General features: G+C 37.2%; 1 protein-coding gene across 1 annotated transcript in view; it reads right to left on the reverse strand.

Annotated features, from left to right (window-relative positions):
- Nucleotides 1-13,184, reverse strand: part of LOC139744954 (uncharacterized) — a gene marked incomplete at its 3' end in the record, with an annotated part of 30,316 nt that extends 17,132 nt beyond the window's left edge. Inside the window, exon 1 of the mRNA XM_071655364.1 lies at nucleotides 12,479-13,184. Within this exon, the coding sequence (XP_071511465.1) occupies nucleotides 12,479-12,692 (214 nt within the window). The remainder of the gene's footprint in view (nucleotides 1-12,478) is intronic.
- Between the last annotated feature and the right edge of the window lie 10,978 nt (nucleotides 13,185-24,162).

Consider the following 24,162-nt stretch of genomic DNA (forward strand, 5'->3'; position numbering starts at 1 on the left):
ATACCTTGCGGTGAGCAATACCAAGAAGCAAACGGGGGGGGGGGGGGGGGGGGAGGAGGGGGTCCGCGGACATTGTTATCACTGTCAAATTGTGCTGCTTTTCCCGAATCATGCATGTGTCTGTGTGTGTGTGTGTGTGTGTGTATGTGTGTGGGTATTATGTTATGTGTCCATTTCATGTGTGCGTGTCTGTGTGTATGTGTATATCCATCTAGATGTTGCGTTCACCAATGTCATTCATCAATGTCGATTCTATGACTCTTATTCTGCTGATTTATATCTGAGTATCCTCAACAAATCAGTGTCATTAAAGCGCATTTACCCATGCAGTTCAGATTCGTTTATGTCAAGAATGTGAATTATACTTTATTTGATATGGCTATATGAGCGCTGTGCTGCTAAATTTAGCGTCGCAGCCCAGCAGCAGCTCCGCGGAGCGTCTTGGTACCATAGCAACAGCGTCTCGGCACCATAACAACCGGGGTCATGCTCTCTGCTCACCCGACGTCCGCGAAACGGGAAAGAGACAAAACCATATCGCACGAGAGCTGATCTCGTAAACCTGGGAGAAACATTCTTACTCAGTAGCGGATCCAGAGGGAGACGCACACCGGGCGCTCGTCCCTTCCTCATATTGGTCAAAACAAAAGAAATAAAAAGGAAAAAATGGGGGGGGGGGTGGTGCGTGCGCCCCCTTTAATTCTTTAGAGGCGTCTCCCCTTAAAGGAATTCCTGGATCCTCCCCTGTTATCCGTAATCCTGTTTGTTTGCTTCGTGCTCAATGTTCAGTTCGTGGATCCAGGTTGAACTTCCCGTGCTGAGTCGGCCTTGACAATGATTTAATAGCTGTTGGTTGCGGAGACGAAGCCTCCGCAGGCTGTAAACTGAAGAATATATCTTTACGAGCACGGAGTACTCCATCACATATCGTTTTCGTAGCTCTTCTCACCTTGGTTCACAGCAGATATCAATATCAACAACAATTCAATATGATATACAGGGTTTGACATTAGCGGAGGCCCGCTGGCCTGGGGCCACGAGAAATAGATGTCGGACCACCATTTAAAAGAACAAGAAAAAGAAAAAGTAGATATGTTTAGGTGGCCCGATTACGACACCACAATTTGTGAATGTGTAGATTGTTTTTATGTGTGTGTGTGTTTTTTTCCTCTCACGCAAAAAAAAGGGGGAGAATAATTCGCGTTCAGATGCCGTGATTAGAATACAAGATAGTTTTCACGACCGAATTTAATCCATTTTACAGAAAAATTCAGGCAATTACCTTTTTTCTAGTTTTATCCTCCCTATAAAAGAAGTACATTCACCTAAGTCTATGTATGTATAATATATATACATGTGGTTAACTTAGTGTTTTAGTCATCAAAATTCTGTTATCACACCTGCCAATTTCACATTATCATTAATAATGATTATAACATTTTCTTGAATGACTTCGCTTTATAATATTCTTATATTATTTCTTAATTCTTAGTCATAGTACGTGGTATTTGAACCATGTTATCATTCCTGTCAATATCGACATACTTTTTTATGGTTTATTATATTGTTTTGAAATTTCGTTAAATCATTTATTTGTTATATTTTTCTTTATCTTTCGGACCACCAATTACACCCCTGTGACTATATATATATATATATATATATATATATATATATATATATATATAATCAAATCCAAGTTGTTTAATACAAAAGTAGACTGAAATATGTCTAATGAGATCTGTAAAGAAGTTTCTATGAGGGTTTTTTTGGTACTTTTTTGATTTCTCCATCTCCCACATAGATCACGCTGTACGTGGAACATTCTTCGTAAACTCCGCTTCAGAACACTACATAGACATTGACATCATCAAGATTTAGTACCGATGCATGAATTCGACCCGAGGTCAAAGATACAAAGGTCACAGCCGCAATGTGGGGGAGAGCATGTTGGTGGTAGAGTGAATCCTGTGGTGAAAACTGTCATTTAAAGAAAATAATGGCCAGAAATCATGTAATGCACAGTCTCTGTTTGTTTGTTCTTTTTTCCCCCTGTTTTTAAAGCATAAGCTGGCATAAAATTGACTGAAATATGTCTGCTTATTATTTTCAAATTCAAGTTGATTTATTTCACTTCCAACAAACAAATAATACGAAATATATGCAAAGAAACGCTCATATACACAGACGTCATGAAATCAGTACCACAATGCGATGAACAGAATAACATTGTAAAAGAGATACAGGTAAATTATCAGCAGAGATACAAATAACTGTTACGTCACTGTGGTAAATGCATAAACAATATTGCTGGAAATGGAGGGGACTGCTAAAAAGCAGAGCTTGTAGAATGCAGTCCCCTTATAGAGAAAAATATAATTGCAAAAAACAACAACAACAACAACAATAACAACAAATTTACCTAAGCGGTAGCAAAAAAAAAAAAAGAAGACAGACAGAGTAATACACACATACATGCACACATACGGACTCACATTTACAAACGCATGGCGGCTCTCTTGTAAGGAAAAATTGATGAGAGGATAGAAAGATATGAAGAGTTTGTTTGCAAAAACCGATAGGTCCATTTTTGAAGATTTTGAAGGACGGTCTCTGTCATAAAGTACAAAATAATACCTTTTAACTGATATATTGGTCACTACATATAAAGATGCATTCTTTAAGTTATGGTCAAAAGAAGCAAAAATTTTCTCATTATTCTCTTTTTTCTTGACCTTTAATGGCAAATATCTCCATTTGACAAATATAGACTTATCGGTTTTTGCAAACAAACTCTTCATATAGTACAGTGAAGAAGATAGTAAGTCCAAGGTGGACAAATGGGGGGGGGGGGGGGGGGAGGAGAGGGAAATGGTGGGTCATAACCAGGACACTGGAGGCACAGAAGCACGGGCTCGCTGATGAACAAAGAGTAGTGAGAATAACAAAGCAACAACAACTTTGAAAATCAAAAGCAAAAAAAGAAGAATGAATTATTATGCTGCATACGAAGTTTTTAGATGATTCTTTAACTTTAAAGAAAATGTATAAAAACTTAAAGTTTCTTATATATTATCATCCAGAGAATTCCAGAATTTTGGTCCAGAAAAGGAGAATAAAAATTTTGCAAAAACCGTCCTAGTCAAAGGCAAATGATATTCATGGGATTGACGGGTTGGATAAGCTCGAACAGCTTCATTCTTTAAAAACATGGAATCAACCACAAGGTGGAGAGAATGGTCGGTGAGTTTATACATAAACTGTCCTAATTGCAAACGATAGAGGTCATAAATTTTCTAAATATTATTTTCGTGGAATAAATCATTAGTATGACATCTCCACGATTCGTGACAAATGATACGAAGAGCTTTTTTCTGTAATAATAATATTCTTTCTGTATAAGTAGAAAAAGTGTTTCCCCATGCAAGTATCCCATAATTTAAGTAAGGTAGTATCAAAGTAGAATATAACATAAAAAGTACATTTTTGGGAAGATAAAATTTAACTTTGCTTATAACACCTATATTCCTTGAAATAACACGACATACAGAATCAATATGCGAACCCCAGGTAAGTCTATTGTCCAGGATCAAACCTAAGAATTTGATGGAGGAAACTTCTTCTATGATCGTGTCTTCCAGGAAAATATTTCTCTGTAAATTTTCCAGCGAATTACTGAAGAGCATGCACTTAGTTTTTTGCAAATTTATTGATAATTTGTTCGCTCTTATCCACTGAAGAAACTTCATTGATTCTCTATTTAGGATATCAATTAATCGATCAGGATCAGGATCAAATATAAAAACACATTAGTATCATCCGCAAATAATAAGAAAGAGAGGATGTTTGAAAAATTTGACATATCATTAACATAGAGAATGAATAAAAGGGGACCTAGTAAGCTTCCTTGAGGAACACCACAGCTAACATTTTGCGTAGTCGATGCAAGTCCGTTGATAAATACAAATTGTTTTCGATTAGTAAGGTAACTCCTGAACCACTCCAAGGCCTTTCCTCTGATACCATAATGTGATAATTTGTGAAGTTAGAATAGGGAAAGGGAAGGGAAAATATGAAAATAAATTGAACTGAACTGAACTGAAGATGACGGGAAAAGGGTGAAGGAATTAAAATGATTTGGAGGGTCAAAATCAACCTACGCGATTCACTAAAGATGCTCGCCGAGGTAAAGAGAAAAAGAGAGAGAGAAAAAAAGATTTGATATGAAGGTTTATGATAAAAATAATTGAAATTAGGGCAAACAAGATATATAACTCATTCTACTGAAAGGAATTTCAGAAACATTTCTTTAACTTAAAGTGAAAGTATTGAAACGTAACTTTTTTTTTCATACGGTTATTAAGAGGATTCCAAAATTTAGGGCCAGAAAAAGAGAATATAGATTTCCCAAAAATAGAACACTTCTCCATGATTATCTCAACTAAAATCATCAAACCAAATTCGGATGTTGCTTGTCTCTGATCATAATTATTTCTATGTGCATCAAATCTGTGCCATAATGCATCTGTTCTTGTGTGTGTGTGTGTGTGTGTGTGTGTGTGTGTGTGTGTGTGATTTTAGGGACTAGTGGGATGGTTGGTCTATAATGGTAGATGTTGATCTTGTTATTTTCTTTAGTCCGAATATTACCAGGGTAGAATTAATAAATACCTGGACCAGGGAGGTGCTGAGAGGGAAGTCTGTCGAAGACGGCATTGTGTGCCTAGCAATACGCCAAGGATTTCCAATCCACCAACTTGTTTAGTATTGACCCGTCGGTCACCCCCTTTGAGATTTTACCTCCGTTCGCATTTTGAGGGCGACGACAATGATTTTAGCAGTTCTGTGACCGTATACGTCATGACTGTGTATGTCTATTACAACAGCATTTTTGTTTTGTTTTGTTTTGTTTTGTTTTGTTTTTTGTTTTGCTTTGTTTCCTTAAAGGAGACACGAGGTCGTACATTCGCTAAACGCAGTCGCGGTTGATTATAACAAGGAATGTAGAAGAGAGTTCTCTCTATCAAACAGCTACCATCACGGCTTCGTGTTACTGGACCCCGAATCAACACGATCAAGGCCTCCTTATTGTTGGACAAAACATCAACAAAGGGAATCAACAAGAGTGAAAATAAAGCAACAACATGCCACCTCCCTCCCTCCCTCATTCAGTGTCTTACATGAAAAATTATGCAAAAAAAAAAAAAAGGAAGAAGAAGAAAAGATGTCTTTGAATCGAGAAATCATGACCACTACAATATACCCACGCAGTCAGATTACCTGTCTACTTTCCTCGTATGTTTTAAGTTCGTCACGAAGCTGTTTCATTGGTAGCATCCACATCATGCGTACTATAGCATCGGTGATGATGATGTCATACATTTCGTTATAATCATTATTATTATCATTATCATCTTTTTTTTTCAAAGTTAACTCGAAAATGATGTAGCTCTCCTTTTGTTTTCTAATTGAAAATGCAGTGAAGCAATCAAACTAAAATTCATGCACGGTAATTGTAATCTAATTCTATCAGTTTGTACTTTATCAACACGGCAGAGTTTTCTCCTCCTTTATACTATATACGAACAAAGACTAATGTATCTTTATCATTTCTAGCCAGCATCAAACGGATGACATGTTTTCACAACCCGTTTAGAAACAGAACACAAGATTCCCCTTTATTTGGAGAAAACCAGAGATCGTTGTTTGTCTTGTGGGTGTGGACCCATATAGGACCGACGATCCTTTTTCGTCAAATGATAACGGATAACGACAATACATAGCAAAGCAAGAGCAGAGGTGTATTTTTGCCCCCCCCCCCCCTCCATATGAAGGATGACCAGTAATATATATGAGGGAGGGAGAGAGAGAGGGGGGAAGATATGAATAGAAACAGGGGAGAGAGTGGGGAAGAGAGACACGGTACAGGAAATACGATTTGTCAAAATCACATCGCAAACGATGATTGATCACAAACACGATATCTAAACACTCACTAACATACCTTTGTGTCTCGATTGGTGTTTTTTCCCCAAGATTTCCAAGCAGAACTAGACGCCTATTTATTTCCAATCTGATGCTTACTGTCCTAGACATGTAGGCCTACTTAAAAATCCAGTTCAAAGCCTTGTTAAAATTGGCTGTAATATAATAGAGTGAAGTTCACATACACCTTAATCAGGCAGTTGATATATGGTTAATCGTACCTGTTTAGTACTGGTTTTACAAACATATTTACCCCGTCTTTAGATCTTTGATTTCTAGAATCAAACAAGGTTTCGCACTATGATTTATCTGTGGACTATTGACAAAATGGACATTTTGTCAAAAAGTCGAAAGATATTTCTAAAATTAATAGTCATGATGATTATAATTAACACCATTTACATGATAAGTGCGGATAACGTATCAGCACTTCACTCAAGCAGTGGCAGTACATTTGCAAGTGCACCATTCATTTCTCATGATATCACTACGATAAATCTGATTATAATGACACTATAGATATCATGGTCCGTATGAAGCAAGAGTGTATCTTGTCCCGAGGCTCTGAAAACGTACCCTCTATAGAAGGCCCTGCTACATTATGAATACACACACATTACAAGTAGCCATTTCTACAACTTCTTAAACCAGTAATGTGTTGTAAAGTGATGGTATAGTATACCATCTCTTTAACCTCGAGAAAGAGGGGGCAGAGTATACAGTATGAGTCGTTCTGTCTGGGAGTAAAACAACAAACAAACAAACAAACAAACAAACAAACAAACAAGCAAACAAAATCTTCTATTTAAAGGTCCATATAAGCCTTTACCATTATACCCGAGTCTTCTTTTAAATTGTGAAAATAATCCTTGAGATTCAGATTTGCAAACGTCCAGGGGTGCACACTAACCTATTTGTTCTATTGGTCCGACCTGTCTGTCGGACCAGAAGGCACCATTTTTTCTTCTGGTTCATTCCTGCAAAAGTTACTGGTCCGACAGTGATTTTTGCTAGTCCTGGCGTCGGACCAGTGGCAGTGTGCAGATGGCAAACACCATCGTCGCCACTGTCATGATGTCATTTCATCATTAACTCTAATAATTTGTTTCATATCATTTTACAATAATCAGATTGGTTTGAGTTAAGTAGTTCATAAAAAAGAAAAAAAAATCATGTTTATGTTTATTCTTTGGAGACTGCAACTCTCAAGAGTTCCTCAAAAAGAATCTCTCGTTTGTTGATAACAAATGTTTTATAACATGCTTTCAGGCGACGTGTTGGTAATCAGAGCGAGTTTATTACAATCTACAATGTATTGCTAAACCATAATACAAATGACATTTCAGATCCACACTTACACTGTATAATCACTCCGTACCACTTTGTGCAGCACACATGCTATTCGAAAACAGCTATGTTTAAAGGGATAGTATGGAGTATTGGTAGAAATGAGGATGATGACCGAGAAATCACTTATATAACACAAAGCATACCATTCTTAGAGGAATTCAAAGTTTATTTGATTAAAATCGGGTTTGGAATGGCAGAAACATCCAAAAACAAAGTAATACAAAGCAATCATAATAAAAGGTGGGTCGCACCTTTCATTAGGATTGCTTTGTTACAGATATCTCAGCTATCTCCAACCAAGTTTCATCAAATAAACATTGAATTCCTCTTGGAATCGCATGGTCTTTCATATTTCATATCCATTATCTCACCAACAATTTTAGAAACCTGCAGTTGTATATCTCAACCAAAACTATACAATCCCTTTAAACCAGTTAGGACTCCCACCCCCCTGATTAAACGTTTCCGCCTTCTACCAGAACCCATCTTACACATTACACCATGGTCAGAGAGGAGCTCTGTGAATACAGTGTCTGGCTCAAGGACGCGGTACCTGGCCTTATGTGCAGGAGTAGGCCACTCTCGAACCCTAAACCTTCGTATTGACAGGGACACCTGCTATAGATGTTGACCATTGCTAACCTGATCTTTTACTTCCGAAATTGTATCAAAATTCAGTTAAAAATCTGAACTTGTCTCACTGATAACTCGCAAAATGAATGCGACGTCCTGGATTGATCGAGTTGGACTTGGATTGTGCCACGTTTACCTAACGCAAAACCCGATACACGACTTCGCTTTACCCCCAGACCATCGTTTGGATCGTCATTAAACTTTGACACGCAAGCGAGATGACTGGTTTTCTTCATCAAGACGAGCGTCCCATCGGGGAAAACCCAGAAGGTGCCAGGCGAGCGTATTATACCTCCTTGGGAAAACTCGGCGGCGTTGCCCGGGAGATCCGTGGGTCTACATGCGTGCCCTCCCCATACACCCATCGCCTCAAGTGTTTGCAGATGGTCAGAATTATCTTCAGAGCAAAACGTTGAAAGATCAGAGGAAGGTGCCTCCAGAGCAAATGGATCTCACATTCAGAGTTCTTATAGGATTAATACGTGTCTATTTCCTACCTAAAAAATAGTCAAGAGACAAAGTGACAAGCGATGAAAATTAATCAGTCTACAATCTAACATAGAAGGCATTAATCTGAAGAAAACACCTGAACAATTCAAGGCAATTTTTCGATGAATTTACAATGAATATCGCGACTCCAATTTGAGCAGTATGTATTTTATAGTCACGTGATGACAAATAAGGTAGTGATGAAGATTGTTATTGTTGGAGTTACTGTTCGTAGGCTCTAGTGTTAGTGGCAGTCGTGGTGTCTGTGCTAATGTACTGGGAAAGAAAGAGAGAGGAAAAGAAAGAAAGGTAAACGGAAGAAAAAAAGGGGGAAGAGGATAGTGAGGGTGGTAATGATGCTGTTGACGATGGTGGTAATGCCAATGGTCGAGATAGTATGCCATGAATGTGTACGGCCTACTCGTTGCAGAGTCGAGGATTGGGATTTTAGTGGTTTATAGTGGACAGGTGTAGGGTGGCGCTGGTATAAGCTAGATTGGTGATGCTGCTCTCGGAATATCGCACAGAGCTTTGGCGATGGCACATTAAACACGTTTGGACGTCGTAACAAAGTGTTGTGTCGAAAATGGCATCGGTAACACCAATCATCAAAAATATGGTTAATGGTAGCAATGCCTTCATATTTGCGTTTGTCATAATGGCCATATTATTGTCGTCGGCCATAATGACTATGCGGCCATTAGTAGTGTGATCATATGTGTCAGCGCTCACGTGGTCCTGCCATAGGGCCTTAAACTTGTTATTTTGTCCCAACGTTCAGTCAACGCGTTCAGTTGTCTTATATTCATTTAATGATGTGTCTTCGTTAGGTTAGAAGACAACAATAGAATGAAACAAACAGAAATGAATCCATTATGATGACAATGAATTTACAATCAAGCAAGTATATATCGGTATAGTGAGTTCAAGAAATAAAGATTAAAATTGAAGAAAGGAAGAATCAATGGGGGAAAAGGGGGAGTAGCAGTTTATAGAGAGAAGGAGGGCCAATAGGACCCGCTACACTCCTGTTCCCCGTAGACTTTTTGCAGGAACTTACAGGATTCCAGGATCACTACAATGTATAGTGACAACGTGCTACAAGGGAGAGACTGCGCAAAATCTCAAGGAGTGAGAAACATACTTGTCGCGTCACCATGATGCTTGATAGAGACACTGAACACAATTCTTTCTGGTATTGCTGAATTCTCAAGACTCCGAGCTTTCCAGTGAATTCTCCTCCCCCCCCCCATTTCTTGCTAAAAACCGACCACAGAAACATATAGGAATTCCCCGATAGAACAAAGGCATAGGCTTGTGAGCAAAGCGAATCTGGAAATTGAGATTAGGTTTTTCAAACTTTCCGTAGAGCCGAAGACCCATGGAAAGATGTCAATAAACCTGCAAATTTCAACTTTTCAAGATATCCGTCGACCTTTTAAAATTGGACAGAAACAGTTCAGACATCACAACTTTTTTTTTTCTGCCAGATCAGCCTTTTAGGTGTTTCTGTCTGCGGCAGGGTTACCAAGACAACGAGTCGCGATCAATGATGAATGATAGGTATACCACCCTAATTCAATCTAAAGAAAACGAAACTGAAGTAACTGACGTCTACCAGTATGCAAATGTGAATGAATAATGTAATTCTAGGCAAAGGGTGTAGGCCGACGCACCTTTCATGTAATAGAAAAACATAATATTTGCCCGTTTGGATACCGACCTCTGGGTACGTTTGGATGAAAGAAAAATGTCATAAATTACATTTTGGCTTCTACTTTCTTTCAATCCCTACAGACTACATAGAAGGCCTACTCCCAATACGATTTTGGCACGGATACACACACACTCCACAATCTGGTGTCACTCCCCAAAGATGTAACATATGAGACACGTAAAAACCTCGTCGCCACAATAAGAGATAGATGAAAGTCCGTGTTTGGTATCGGCGGGATAGGGGAGAAAGAAAAAAAGAAAGTGAAATACTGGCAGGGTTTACTCTCGACCTTTTACGCGGAAGCTCATGAGTGCCAATGAGGAGACAAGATGATATATCCCGCTCTCGAACAGTTTCGGTTCGAGGAGGCGAGATCAGATATCTAGTCTTTTCGACTTCTTGCATCCGAGAAACCAAGAAGACAAGATCTAGTAGTCATATCTGTAATGCCTTCGCCTTTTGATCTGAGACCCCAGAAGTCGAGAAGAAAGGAAAAGAAAACAAAAAAAAAGAAAAGAAAAGAAAGAAGCGAGAGAACATTGGTCGAAACATGCAGGTGGTCTCACGAGCTGTACGGCGTACAGATGGTTGGAAGTGGAATGGAGCCAAGAAAGAGGAACCCGCCCAGAATTGAAATATTTTCATGAAAACACTTCCTTTTTCTAGAATATATCGTCCTTCTTTAAAGAAGATGGCTAGTAACTGATCAGTGGGTATCAGAGGGAAAGCTGGGGGATTATTGTTCTAATCCTTGTGGGATTCATTTAAGAGAACATTACATATCTATTGTTGTGTGAAAATTATTTGCTTCAGAATGGTCTCATATACAAGTGATGTGCAGTTCAATGTTTCCAGGTTAGCATGCCTGTACAGTGTCGGGGCGATCTCTAACGGGTCATTAACTGATCAGTTACTAGCCATCCTCTTTACGCGGGGCATCTCTCACGGCGAAAAGGAAAAGCTACACCGGGCAAACTTTAAACGCACACCTGCACCACAATTTGGCTGTTTTCAGTGCAGCTTCCAGTTATCTATGTGTTTGATGGAATCGACAGTCGATCATGCCAGAAAAAGAAGAAGAAGAAAAAAAAAAAGCAAGACAGACACAATCTCCACTGCAAGGAGGCAAGGAAACTCCTGGTACAATTATTAAAAAAATACAACAAACAAACAAACAAACAAACCGGCAAGACCTTCTGCAACTGAATGCCGTACTCTCCAAATCACATGCTTTGGCAATCAACGGCGTAATTCACCAATTGCAGATGAAACAAAAACCCAGCATTAGTACTTTAAAATAGTTCCAAAGTGTGAGTTAGGGATAGAAACAGTCACTGTAAAAATTTGAATCAGTATAATCGATGCTAAGTATTGTTAAATAATATACAAAATATGAACAATAGTTACAATAAAAACGTTTCCACACTAAACCGTCTACAGTTATCTCCTAACATCTTAGGCTTTATCGAGACAATTTTATAAATGATAGGATGTTTTGTAGTACAACAGACCTACACATATGCATTAAATGGCATATCTTGAATTTTTAATAAATTATTGCTCCCAAAGGTAAACAGGACATTTTAACTGTTACTATACGGTTTTCTTTGCTAACAAACTACTTCCCCCCCAGGTGACGTATACTGAAAGAACAATCCAATCAATTTAAGTCGATCATAAAATACCCCGTTTTTACCATCTAGATTCTTTTCGATCCTCTAGCATCTTCCTAAGCAACTCTTTATTTCTCTCAGAAGATACTGATTCGCAAGAAGAGAATAAAATCGACAGCATAGCGATCGATGATAAAGATGCAATTTTCAAATTAACAACCCTGACAGACATCTATTTTTTCCTAATCCAACAAATGTCTGATATCCAGACTGGTTCGGATAACCATAGTCTATAGAAGTATATCTGAACAATCGCAGCACAAGAGTGATCCCACGGGACGGGTGATGTAGACTTTTGTATAATGTATACGACAGATTTGTACGAGTTATCCCTATATATCTTTTGTTTTTCTTTTTCGACTTTCAAGTTTCGTGAAAAGTCCAGTCATGTCTAATCCTGAATAAATTAAATGAATGAATAAATAAATAAACAAATAAATAAATAAATAAATAAATAAATAAATGAATAAATGATTATATATATATATATATATATATATATATATATATAGGCATATATATATATATATATATATATATATGTATATATATGGAGTTTACAGGAGAAACTACCAAGGGGAACAATGTATGAATGCATTTTCAGATGATCGTATAGCGAGATGCTGCTTACCTTGTTCTGTAACTGCTGTGAAAGAAAGGAGAACAACAGCGACACAAATTATTGTTTCAAGTCTTGGCCGAAAGAGTCGTGGTGTGATGAGAGATGAGGTGGACGAAAATCGATGAGTTCTTATCGAATCATGCAACTCTGCTGCTCCAGAACGGACGGCGTCATCCATCGCTGACCTTATCTTTCCGACCGTGTTTCGTGGACACCATTCCATTCCGTTCACCCTGTATTTATCGGCAAGAGTCTTCTGCGGTGATACCACGTCGGGTATTTCTGGTTCGTATGTTCTCCTCAGGGCTTCATGTTCCCCGTCCCTTCTCACCGGAGCCTTTTGAGCGGATGCTGCAGTTGCTGAATATCAAAAAGTGTCCGTAGCTTTGAGAAGTCTTCCCACGTGGTGGCATCCGTCTTTCCCTTACTCTTATTTTCGGCTGGTCCAATTGAATAAAAATGTATGTTTCTCTTCATTTACAAGCGATTGCGTTCTCCGCGCCAATTTTTGCATTTCAATCTCCAGATGCACGACCTAATGCTCGAGTACCAGTAAGCATGTGGAGTTCTAAGTTCTGAGCACTGGGGGGCGTACAACTCGACTTGGCTTTATCCAATGACATTCCTCATTTTACGAATAATAGAATCGGCACGTTTCTTTATTGGTTGACACACAACAATCCACACACATTTAAAATATATACACACACCCCTTCACACACAAGCACACACACACACAAACACACACAAACACACACACACACATGATGCAGTAACATGAATTGAAAAATAATCATGAACAGGTGCGAAGAACAGGATGATGTGATCCTTATGAATGCAGTGATCGGCAGGAGGCTATAGGACACCCAACCAATCCGCCCAGTAACTGGGATTCCCCAAAATAATGATAATAATAGTAATAAAAGGAACAAATCACTGTAAGAAAAGGGAAACAATTATAGACGATAAACTTAGGTGGGATGTAAATACTAAGAAAATTCAGTCAAAAGGAAACCGGTGATTGTATTTCCTTAGAAAACTCAGGTTATTTAATGTGAAGAGTTAAATATTTGTTTTGTAAATATATAGTCTGTTATGTGTTTCTCATCAGTAGCATGGTTTAGTTGTTTAACAGAGAAAAATAAGTTCAAATTGATAAGGGTTGTATCACAAGCCAGTAAAATTATAGGAATGCCTGTGCAACATTTAGAGGATATTGTACAATCTGCTTTTGTGTTTAGATTTGATATTGTAATGAAAGATGAATTATATCTGTTTTATGATGAGGTGACTGTAAACAGATCAGGTAGAATTAGATTTCCAAAAGTAAAGACGGAGAGGTTCAGACGGTCATTTCTGATCGCAGTATGTAAAGTTTTCAATAGCAGATTTAACAGATGAGGTTATTTTTTGTTATTTAAAGTACATGTTATATGTTTAAAATATGTGAACTGTTTTAATGATTCATGATTCATGAGTCGTATTTTAAGACAAGTGCCAGATGACTCGGCCCAAGTAGGGCTCTGACCTATCTACATGTACTGTATGTGTTGAGCTTAACTACCCTTTGTGCAATGTATTTGTGGTGTGAAAGTCCAGTATGTGTGCACTTGATGACAATTGTATTGTTGATTAGTTATGTTGAATTGTTACATATTTTTGACTTATTGCAAAATAATTGTACACAAACAGCAGCAGTGTAATTATGGATGAGCCAACAGTATCTGGGAAGTTTTGAGCTGCATGTCTTGCCAACCCTATGATCTATGACTGAATTGAATGTTTTAGATTTTGTGATGAAATGTTTTTAATTTATTATATATTGTATTTGTTACTGGAACATACACAGAAAAGGAAAGAAGGAAAAGAATTAAGAGAACTTTTCAACAAAATACAAATATAACATTATTGAGCATTTGCAATACGTCACACTGCCTGTTATATTTTAGTTTTTTTGTATTAAATGTATGTATTTTATGTATGTATGGTATAAAACTCATGTTAAGTTATTTCATGATTTATATTCTTCATTTATGCACCTCTATCTTTCTGTATGTCCGAAAACATATTTTATGTATATTTTATACATGACAATAAATTATCTTGAATCTTGAATCTTGAATCTTGAAAGGGCAAGAAGGGGAGAGGCAGAGTGGGAAAATTAAAGGCGGAGGGAGGGGGACGAGATGAAGCGTAGCATAGAGAAAATGGAGAGGGCATGAGAAGAATGAGGAAAAATAATATTGCATGTATACCTAGATATACGTACATGCCTAGTGCTCATGGTTATCCCAAGGAGGTAAGGTCGCCTAGTACCTCCTTGGTTATCCCCCTGAGGAACGTGAAGAAAGCAGAAATACGAGCATTGAACGATTTTGAGTGACAACGCCCAAAAAGCTGTTGTGGATGCGCCGAATATGTTGGCACCGTTAAAGGGGCATTCGGGACGATTTTCATAATTTCACATCATGTAGTACATAAATCAACAGTTTCATGTATAGATTTGTAGAATTTATTGTGGTCCTTGAGCAGAGAAACCAGTAAAATTAAAATCTTAAACAAATTACACTGAACAGTGTTGATGACATCAGAGCCTCATCTATTTCAGAAATGTAGCAGTGTAATTCCATTACAATACCGTTTGTTTAACAAGTTCACCTGTAAAAAATCTATGCATACCTTCGTTCTTTTGTTCTGCTTCCTTGAGCCCCAACTCATGCATTCTTATGGTGAGGCTGTCATGTCATCATCCTCGTTCATTGCAATTCATTATAAATTTTGAAAACATTCTCATTACTTATCCCAATCACTATAAATTCTCAAACTCTGTACTCAGTTTGACTAATTTATAGTTGTTCAAATGTAAAAGTCTGAAAATCATCCGGAGGTCCCCTTTAAGTCCTAGAACAGGCAAGCCTAGGTCTGTATTGTCCCGAGACACTTGCCGAATGAAGTGAGTGAGCTTTAGGAGCACTATAATGAATATCTATCAATCCATCCATCTCTCTCTCTCCCTATCAATCAATCAATCAATCAATCAATCAATCAATCAATCAATCAATCACCCACTCACTCAATCAATCAATCAATCAATCAATCAATCCATCCATCCATCCATCAATCAATGTATCATCTATCTAGCTAGCTATCTATTTGTATAGATTGTCAAGAGATAATGCTATTGCATTTAAGCTGAGTTGTTTATAGTGTGTGTTGCCGATTTTTTTTTTCGGGGGTCTCTCCCTTCTTCGATATTTGATTCAATAGTTTCTATTCATTTCCATAAAAAAGTACATGATACAAAGTGGTACATGTGTCAATTTGACTTTCTTCCAGTTGGGAAGGACAAATCATTTAACTCAATATAAACTAAATTTATATGCACGAATGCCTTCTTCAAGGCTTAGGTTGGTTAAAAAATGCTCGAAAAATTTACTTACATTTCAGAAATATCATCAAAGTAATTTCTATGTATTGAAATTTTCACGAAAATTCTCTTTCTTTACATGAAATCAAAATAATACATTATTTTAGCTCACTATCAGATTATCGTGGTCTTGAAAAGACTTATAGGAACAAAATTTGGGAGGAAAGAATTTTTAGTGGCAGAAAGATTAGCCACCATTTAGATTACATGTGTGTGTGTGTGTGTGTGTGTGTCTGTGTGTCTGTGTGTGTGTGTGCGTTTGTGTGTGAGTGTGTTTGCGTGTGAGTTTGTGTATCTGTCTGTCTGTCTGTCTATGCAAAAGTTATGTGGTTTCGTCGATTATGCGCATGTGCATCGATGCGCACGTGCACTTGTTTCATTGCAGATGCAGCTGCAGTGCAGGTATACGAAGCGCCAGCTAGCGATGAGGGCGCACCAGGGTTGGGGCCTCACGCGCTCCTTTTCCGGGCTCCCATAGAAACCTGTGTTTAATGCAGCATATTCCATAAATCATAAAAAAATCAATCAAATCATAGAATCTTTCTTTTGAAATTGAAGCAGATGAAGGGAAATTTTCTCTGCTTTCAAGCAAACAACATATTTTGGGATGTTTTCCAGCTCTAAAAAAAAAAGTTAACAGCTTCCATACGAGACTACTCATCCAGTCACTCTCAAAAACGATAAAAATATCAAATTACCTCATATATCAATGAAAATATATCAAAAATCCAAAACCCCTGATTCATTCAACTTCTTCATAGCCTGCAGAAGCTCTTGTCCTCAAGCAATGTCAAACACCACCAAAGGTGGCAATTTTCCACTTGACTGAATTTTTGATGATTTTTTTTTGTAAACAATAGCATTACCTCATCTTTGTACTGCCTTCCCTATAGGCAATGCGCGAGTTGAATTAGAAGCGTGAGGCCTATAGAAGACGAGGAGAGTATCGACGAATCTTTCACCAAGTGAACCCTTCAATGTCACCTCCTTCTCACCAACGATTGGAAGAAAAGGGAATGGCGATGCAATTGTGCCTGTTAAAGGCACTATATATTTACCATTTGCAGATGAAACGAAAACTCAGCTTAAGTGCTTCAAACTAGTCTTTAAATGTGAGTTAGGGATGGAAACAATGTAAAAAAGTCATCAGTATAATCAATGTTAGGTATAGTTCAATATTCAAAATGTGAACAATAGCTTTACTAAAATTGTTTCTAGAGTAAACCGTATATACAGTAACTAAGGTTTGTTTAGAAAATTGGTGATACATGTATTACCTTATATTTGTGGCTTTATTGCGAAGTTCTATATGGTGAACGATGTCTTGTGATACAACAAAAAACAATATACATCAATGTGATAACTCATTGTTTTTTAAATCACTGTTCCCAATGGTAAACAGTGCCTTTAGATAAAGAATGATAGAATGAGGAGTTGAAGCTGCTTTTCTGTTTGTGAGATATGCTCCTTTAAGCTGCTATTAAAATTTGTTCGATTGGGTGATTTTTTCCCCGATGGAGAATGTTTTTGCACAAGCTTGAATGGTGAATGTAAGTGGAAAATAGTCATGAATGATATTTTATCGGCAACGAAAACAATATAAGTGCTGACAATGCATAATACAGTGGAATGCAAATTTGAACAATGATTGGTATGCCTTATTTCTTGAAACCGGAGCTCTCTCATTCACAATCGAAGCAACATGCATCATATTAATTTGTCTTCTAAGGTTTCCTTTGTTTGATCACTAAAGCGGGGTTCCCACTATCGTGCGATCCATTGCGAACGCCACGATTGGACATTCGTAACTGATCGTGGAAAATTTGTTCAACTCGTCTGAAAATTCACGTTTGGATACAAGGTTATGTGAGTCAATACGTGTTGGTTCGCTGGGATGCGATATGGTCACGATTGGTCTATTTCAAGCAATACGATCTGTCACGATGTGGTCTCCGATTCAAATATGACCCGATAGGATTGTCCCGATTGAGTCTACGATTGGTTTCGATCTAACACGATCATTACGATCGAGATCCCCGATCTGGTGCGTGCAGCTGTGTTCTGATACGTTCCAGTACGAATACCGCGAAGCAATGCGGGCTGTTGAGATAAGATACGATATCTTTCACGATCGGGATCAAAAGCGACTCGATTTAAGGCGCGATTGGACCCGAATGGGAATATCATAGTCCGACTGACAATGTCTTTCATTATTTCTCTAACTTCTGAAGAGTGATTAGGCCTATTTATGCACAACCATTGATGATGGCAAGGGTTGACTGAGGATGACGACAACGTGACCTTTGCAATATTGCGAATGACGATTACGTTATCATCAGAGAGAAAGCAGCGCCCAGGCCAGCCACAACGTCAGAAATTCCCTTTTCTAATTCAACCTAAAGATTATTGAATCGACATGCTCGGCCTCAGCACCCCCCTCCCCTCAAAACAACAACAACAACAACAAACAAACTGCATACGCAAGATCATATCATTGCCCCCTCTTTCCCCCCCCCCCCAAAAAAAAGATAAAGACAAACGTTTTTGCCTTCCTTTGAAACACATGAAGAAAATATGATGAAATGGAAGCTTAAAAAGATGTTTGGATCTTTTTGAATGCTGACATTATTATGTGTTATAGGCTCAGTATAAGAAAGTTGACCGAACTTAGTATTGTTTATGTGTTTGATTTTATATTCGCATAGTACTTATATATGCCTTTCTATTTCAAAATGTCGTTATCTCATGGGGTATTGAAAGTTTGGTGGGTTTAGCTTGATAAATAGTTTTTTTTTTTTTCAACAGTGTTTAACAAAACCGATATACACACAACAGAAAAGTAACTCCCCTTTATGTCACTTTTTAACACAAAATAAGTTTGAAGCAAAATTATTTCGCAGGGGTATTGTTACACGTCTTATCAACTAACCTCTATGTGAAAAATGACAGTGATCTTTATAATCATGTATGAGTGACAATGGTCACTTTTCAAAAGTCACAAAAGTTTTCGTGGGGTATGAGAAACATTCTGCTTCCGGTGAATGTTTCAATGGTGCTATTTTCGGATTCATTGTGCCAGCCCTCCCCTATTCAATATCAAAAGTACAGTTTTGCAGGTTTTGTTCCATCTTTAAAGTGTACATGCTTACTCAATGAAGACACAACTACTCTTTCTTATGCTCACTTGACATGGGCTGCTAGATCTTGGCTGCATCATCTGACAACAATCCTTAACTAAATGGATTTTGCATTTTAATAAGAGTAGACACAGCTATTTTCCTCTAAAAACCAAACCACAAAAAACAAAACATGAAAATTGTTACAATAAATGTGAAGGGGTCAAATGATGGATGATTAAACAACAACAGCGATTGATAATTATATACACAAGAAACAATACTTTACCCCCACAAAAAAAAAACACCAACCAACCAAACAAACAAACAAACTAACAAACAACCCAACAACAACAATTACCGTAGTATAGTTCTAAAAAGTAATCAAATTTGCCTTTGATGTGTGCTCACTCATGCACGATTCAGGAAATCATTCTCATTTTTATACTGACCTTAGTCAATACGTGCAGACATACCACAGTCATTTTAGTTTTGCTATTTTTTTTTTTTTTTTGGTTAAAAAATTACCCCAAATTGATTACGGGGAACTCCGTTTTTGTGCGTCTGTGTTATGGTAAAACAATGCATAGTGATAATAATGATATGTATAAAAATGTCTAATACAAAATATGTACGATCTTGGAGCAAAATAAGGGCAAATATAAAAAAAAGAAGAATAAATATATGTATATAAGTAGGAGGGAAGTGAAGAAGTCGATCCCGATCAACACGATTAAGAAGTACGATTAGATGAGATTTGCTGCGTTTTGATACGATCCAAGACAACCTGATGCGATGATCACGATCAACAATTAATCGTGTTAATCGTAGAACATTTTTGAACCGTCCAAATTTTTTCTACGATTAATGCGATTGCCACGACTGACGTCAAGATCTGATAAGATTTGATAAGATCACCACGATTCCTTCACGATTAAGACCACGATTTCAATCGTGGCGCCAATCGTGATAGTGGGAACCCCGCTTTAAACAAAGACGACTTGTCTGTCTCATATCATACTCAAAACGCCCGGAAAATGCTGGTGACTGCAATAGACCCTATAAATCTTATCCGCGGTGTCGGTGGTTACGCTTTTCATGAATGAAACGCAACTTCATAAATTTTCTGCTGGATCATAAATTACGAAGCCACTTGATTTCGTATTTATAAAGCAATGATTAATGAATAGTGAAATCATAGCGTTGCTGGTAAGAAATACATCACCAAACCAGATTACAGTGGTTTCTATAGCACTTGGTGGGATTCAGGGAAAAAGTCAACGACTTTCTACATTTTGTCGGCACTGACACTTCAAGACGATGGTATAGTTATCAGAAAAAAAAAAATCCTGGGAAAACCCTTTGATTCCCTCGGGACCTCGTATTAAAGGGATAATGCGGTTTCCGTTTCAAAATTGCACTTAAAGGTATTATTTACAATTTGCAGATAAAACAAAAACCTAGCTTTAGTTCTTCAAAATAGTCATAAAATATGAGTTAGGGATAGAAATAACCGATGTAAAGATTTGAATAAGTATAACCAATGTAAAGTATTGTTAGATATGCAAAACGTGAACAATAGTTCTAATTAAAATGCTTCATTGTTTTTATAGACTATACCATCTACAGTTATAGCTTAGAGTATTGAGAAAGTAGTGAAATCTCCTTATATTTTAGGCTTTATTTTTATATGGTAGGATGTTTTGTGGTACAACTGACCTATACACATGCATCAAAAGTGATACATTGAACATTTTTCTTTTTGAATCACAGCTCCCATAGGTAAACAAGACCTTTAAAATATAATTGGCGACGCTCCCACTATATCCATTTGTATCAACAATGAAATATTTTCATATAAAGCTGCTGAAAAGCGGAGAAAATGATATATTAATTAGATGTGATGATTTCAATAACATTATCTTCTCATGAAGAGTTTGTTCGCAAAAACCGATAAGTCCATATTTGCCAAATGGAGATATTTGCGATTACAGGTCAAGAAATATAAAGAGAATAATAAGAAAATTTTTGTTTCTTTTGACCATAACTTCAAAAATGTACCTTACATATATGTAGTGACCAATATATCATTTAAAAGGTATTATTTTGTACTTTATGACAGGGACCGTACTTCAAAATCTTCAAAAATGGACTTATCGGTTTTTGCAAACAAACTCTTCACATCTTCATATCAAGTATTTACTTTTTATTATTGTTTTTTTTTTGTCTTTGTCTGTCTGTCTGTCCGTCTGTGTCTCTTTCTCTGTTTGAAGACGCGCGAACACAAAAACACTTGTTGTGCTTCAGTGCCTACCAAGAATAGCATGAGGCAATTTTGGTCTATATCAATCTATCTATCTATCTACTTGTCTGTCTGTCTATCTATCTACCAATATATCTATCTATCTATCTATCTATCTATCTATCTATCTGTCTATCTGCCTACCTACCTACCTACCTTCCTATCTATCTGTCTGTCTTTCTATACTATATATCTATGTCTCTCTATATATATTTATCTATCTATCTGTCTATCTATCTATCTACTGTTTATCTATCTATTTATACATCTATCATGATATGATTATACTTCCTAGTGATCTGAAGAGAATTACGACCCATTTCTCTAGTACGCCGATAGCAGTAGTAACCATCACTTAAGAGTCTGTGGATGATATTGATAGATGATTTTATATACATTATTCCATTTGAAACCATTTTGAAAATTACGAGGATATATTTTTGCCTCTTCTAGTTTGCCGTTATTGTGACTAATAACACCATTCAGTGAAAATATGTAAAGTTTCGAAATAGGATAACACCCTAATTCATAATCCAAACTTGATTAATAGTTCTAAATTTCTGTCCGTGCCATATGAATGGGATGGGAGTGTCCAATGTAGGCCAACATTTAATGTTGGAGGTGATCAGCAATGTGCTCTCGTTACTTATTGCTGAAATAGCCCCAGGAGATTCAGCATTTATTAGACGTGTACACGCCATTGTGTATGAGACAAATCAGAGAAGGCGCACATGTGTTTTTTTCCTTAGTTTTCTTCTTTTTCTTTTTCTTTTTTAAACTCTGCATATAGCGATACCCGCCCATGAGCAGGCAGGGAGGATTTTTCCTGGTACAACGGAACTGGAGGGCGGGTCACGGCCACTATAGCGTGAATAGACAGAGGGGAACAAAGCGGGTGTGTAGACACACGCAAATACACACCTAAACACACACAAACACACACACTTACGACATTCGAAAGTAGATTTCAAGAGTTATGTGCATTAGAGTCAAATTCTTCATTATATTTAGTTTTTCTAGCTATAAAGTAGACCTAATATCATGAGAAAGGAATGAAATACAGAAGTTATAAATCATTGAAATGTTGTTCGTGTTTGCACTAAATAGCGTCGTGAGATTAATGAAAACCTCATCATCATTAAATTGTACATTTCATGAATATATCCATCTCATCAATTAAGAGCTCTTTCACTGGCTTGCTCACAAATTGTCACATTATTATGAGAAAAAGTATTTTGTTTGTTTGTTTGTTTGTTTGTTTGATAGATACTTTATTTTCTGCAAATCAATATACATAAGTTACATAATCATAAACATATACATTAGGGAATATACAAAGTAAATTTAACACAGAGTCGTTTGACTTGCATAAACAACGATATAAAAAAAATAGTGATATAATTACACAGTATGCATGTCTATGCAGCAGGGATTACAATAACAATTGTAGTTAAGAAGCGATTATGCAGAGGGCTGCCATTGTAAGCATTGCTTGAAGAGATGGCCACCCCGAGGAAAAGATAGGGACGTACTAGATTCGTAACAATACAAATTCTGCTGCGAAGATAGCAGGGGAAAATAAACTCTGATATGTGATGGTGGTTAACATGTATGGTGAATGTGCGTGCAGGTGCTTGAAAGTGCACAAGGGCAGATAAGCTGGAATTTAGAATAATGGAACTGCTTTGCTGGAAGAGGAGACGATATGCGATGTTGCTATCCAGAGACCAACATTAGTCATATAAATCATTTGCATTTAGTTCGTATTTGAAATATACTGTAATAATGTGTTTCAGTTTGCTTTGAATGAAAACAAGGAGGCACACTGTTTCAACTCCTCAGGAAGAGTGTTCCATGTATCCGGACCGTGATGTCTGATCGACTTTTTGAGCAAGTAAAAGCTTTGGATTACTTAATGAAAATCATGGGAACGACGGGTAGGGTATGAATGAATATGGTCGTTGGTTACTAGGGCATTATGAGAAAATGGTAATAAATTTCGAGTGTGTTTATACATAAATATGGCAGTTAGCAAATGGTTAGGTATAAATTTATATCACGGGCCTTCAAAGTTTTTAGGCGGTAAAATATGGGATCAGAGCCTTTTTCTGGAGAAGTGAAATTGTACTCAATTTAGTTTTACTACAGTTGCCCCATACAATGTTCACTCTTTCTAAAAATCATCATTGCTATAGGCAACCGCGCAGATTTTCTTCTTAATTTTATATGCCAAAAGTCATGCTGAGATATCACTCAGCCATTGTCGGCTATTTTAAAGGTCTGATAGTGATGAAAGCAGTTAGCTATCGGACCCAACTTTAAAATAATATAGACATGCACGTAAACATCTTGGGGAAAACCCTATAATCTCTCTGCTCTCTGCCCATAATCTCTCTGCACGCACGCGCAAAAAAGAAGAGAGAGAGAGAAAAAAAAGGGCAAGCAGAGAACTAGCACACACACATTCACTATAAGACATGTAAAGACCGAGATATTACAAATTTCAAACACCTGTTGCAAAGAAACGACGGCAATAACAACGGTATCGTAGTCTGAATGTGAATTTCCCTTGTTCTTCGAAATGATTACTGTTTACAACATGCTTGCATATCATCTGCAGTTTCTACATTCAACAGTTATTACATTCTGTCAGTACCTAGATAGACTTGGAATGATAATTCATTTACACATGTACGTGAGTGATCCATGAAATGTTTAGCAGCTTTCCTATGAATGGGCATCACTCTTTTTCAACAATATCCTGCTTTTCTGACAACCTTGTAGTTTATACACTGTTAATCTGTTGATTAGTTAATTTCTACGTACGATTTTTGATACACCTTATAAA

The sequence above is a fragment of the Diadema antillarum genome, unplaced genomic scaffold, assembly GCF_040938485.1.
Source record: "Diadema antillarum isolate AM-2024a unplaced genomic scaffold, OU_Dant_1.0 seq00001222_RagTag, whole genome shotgun sequence".
Taxonomy (NCBI): domain Eukaryota; kingdom Metazoa; phylum Echinodermata; class Echinoidea; order Diadematoida; family Diadematidae; genus Diadema; species Diadema antillarum.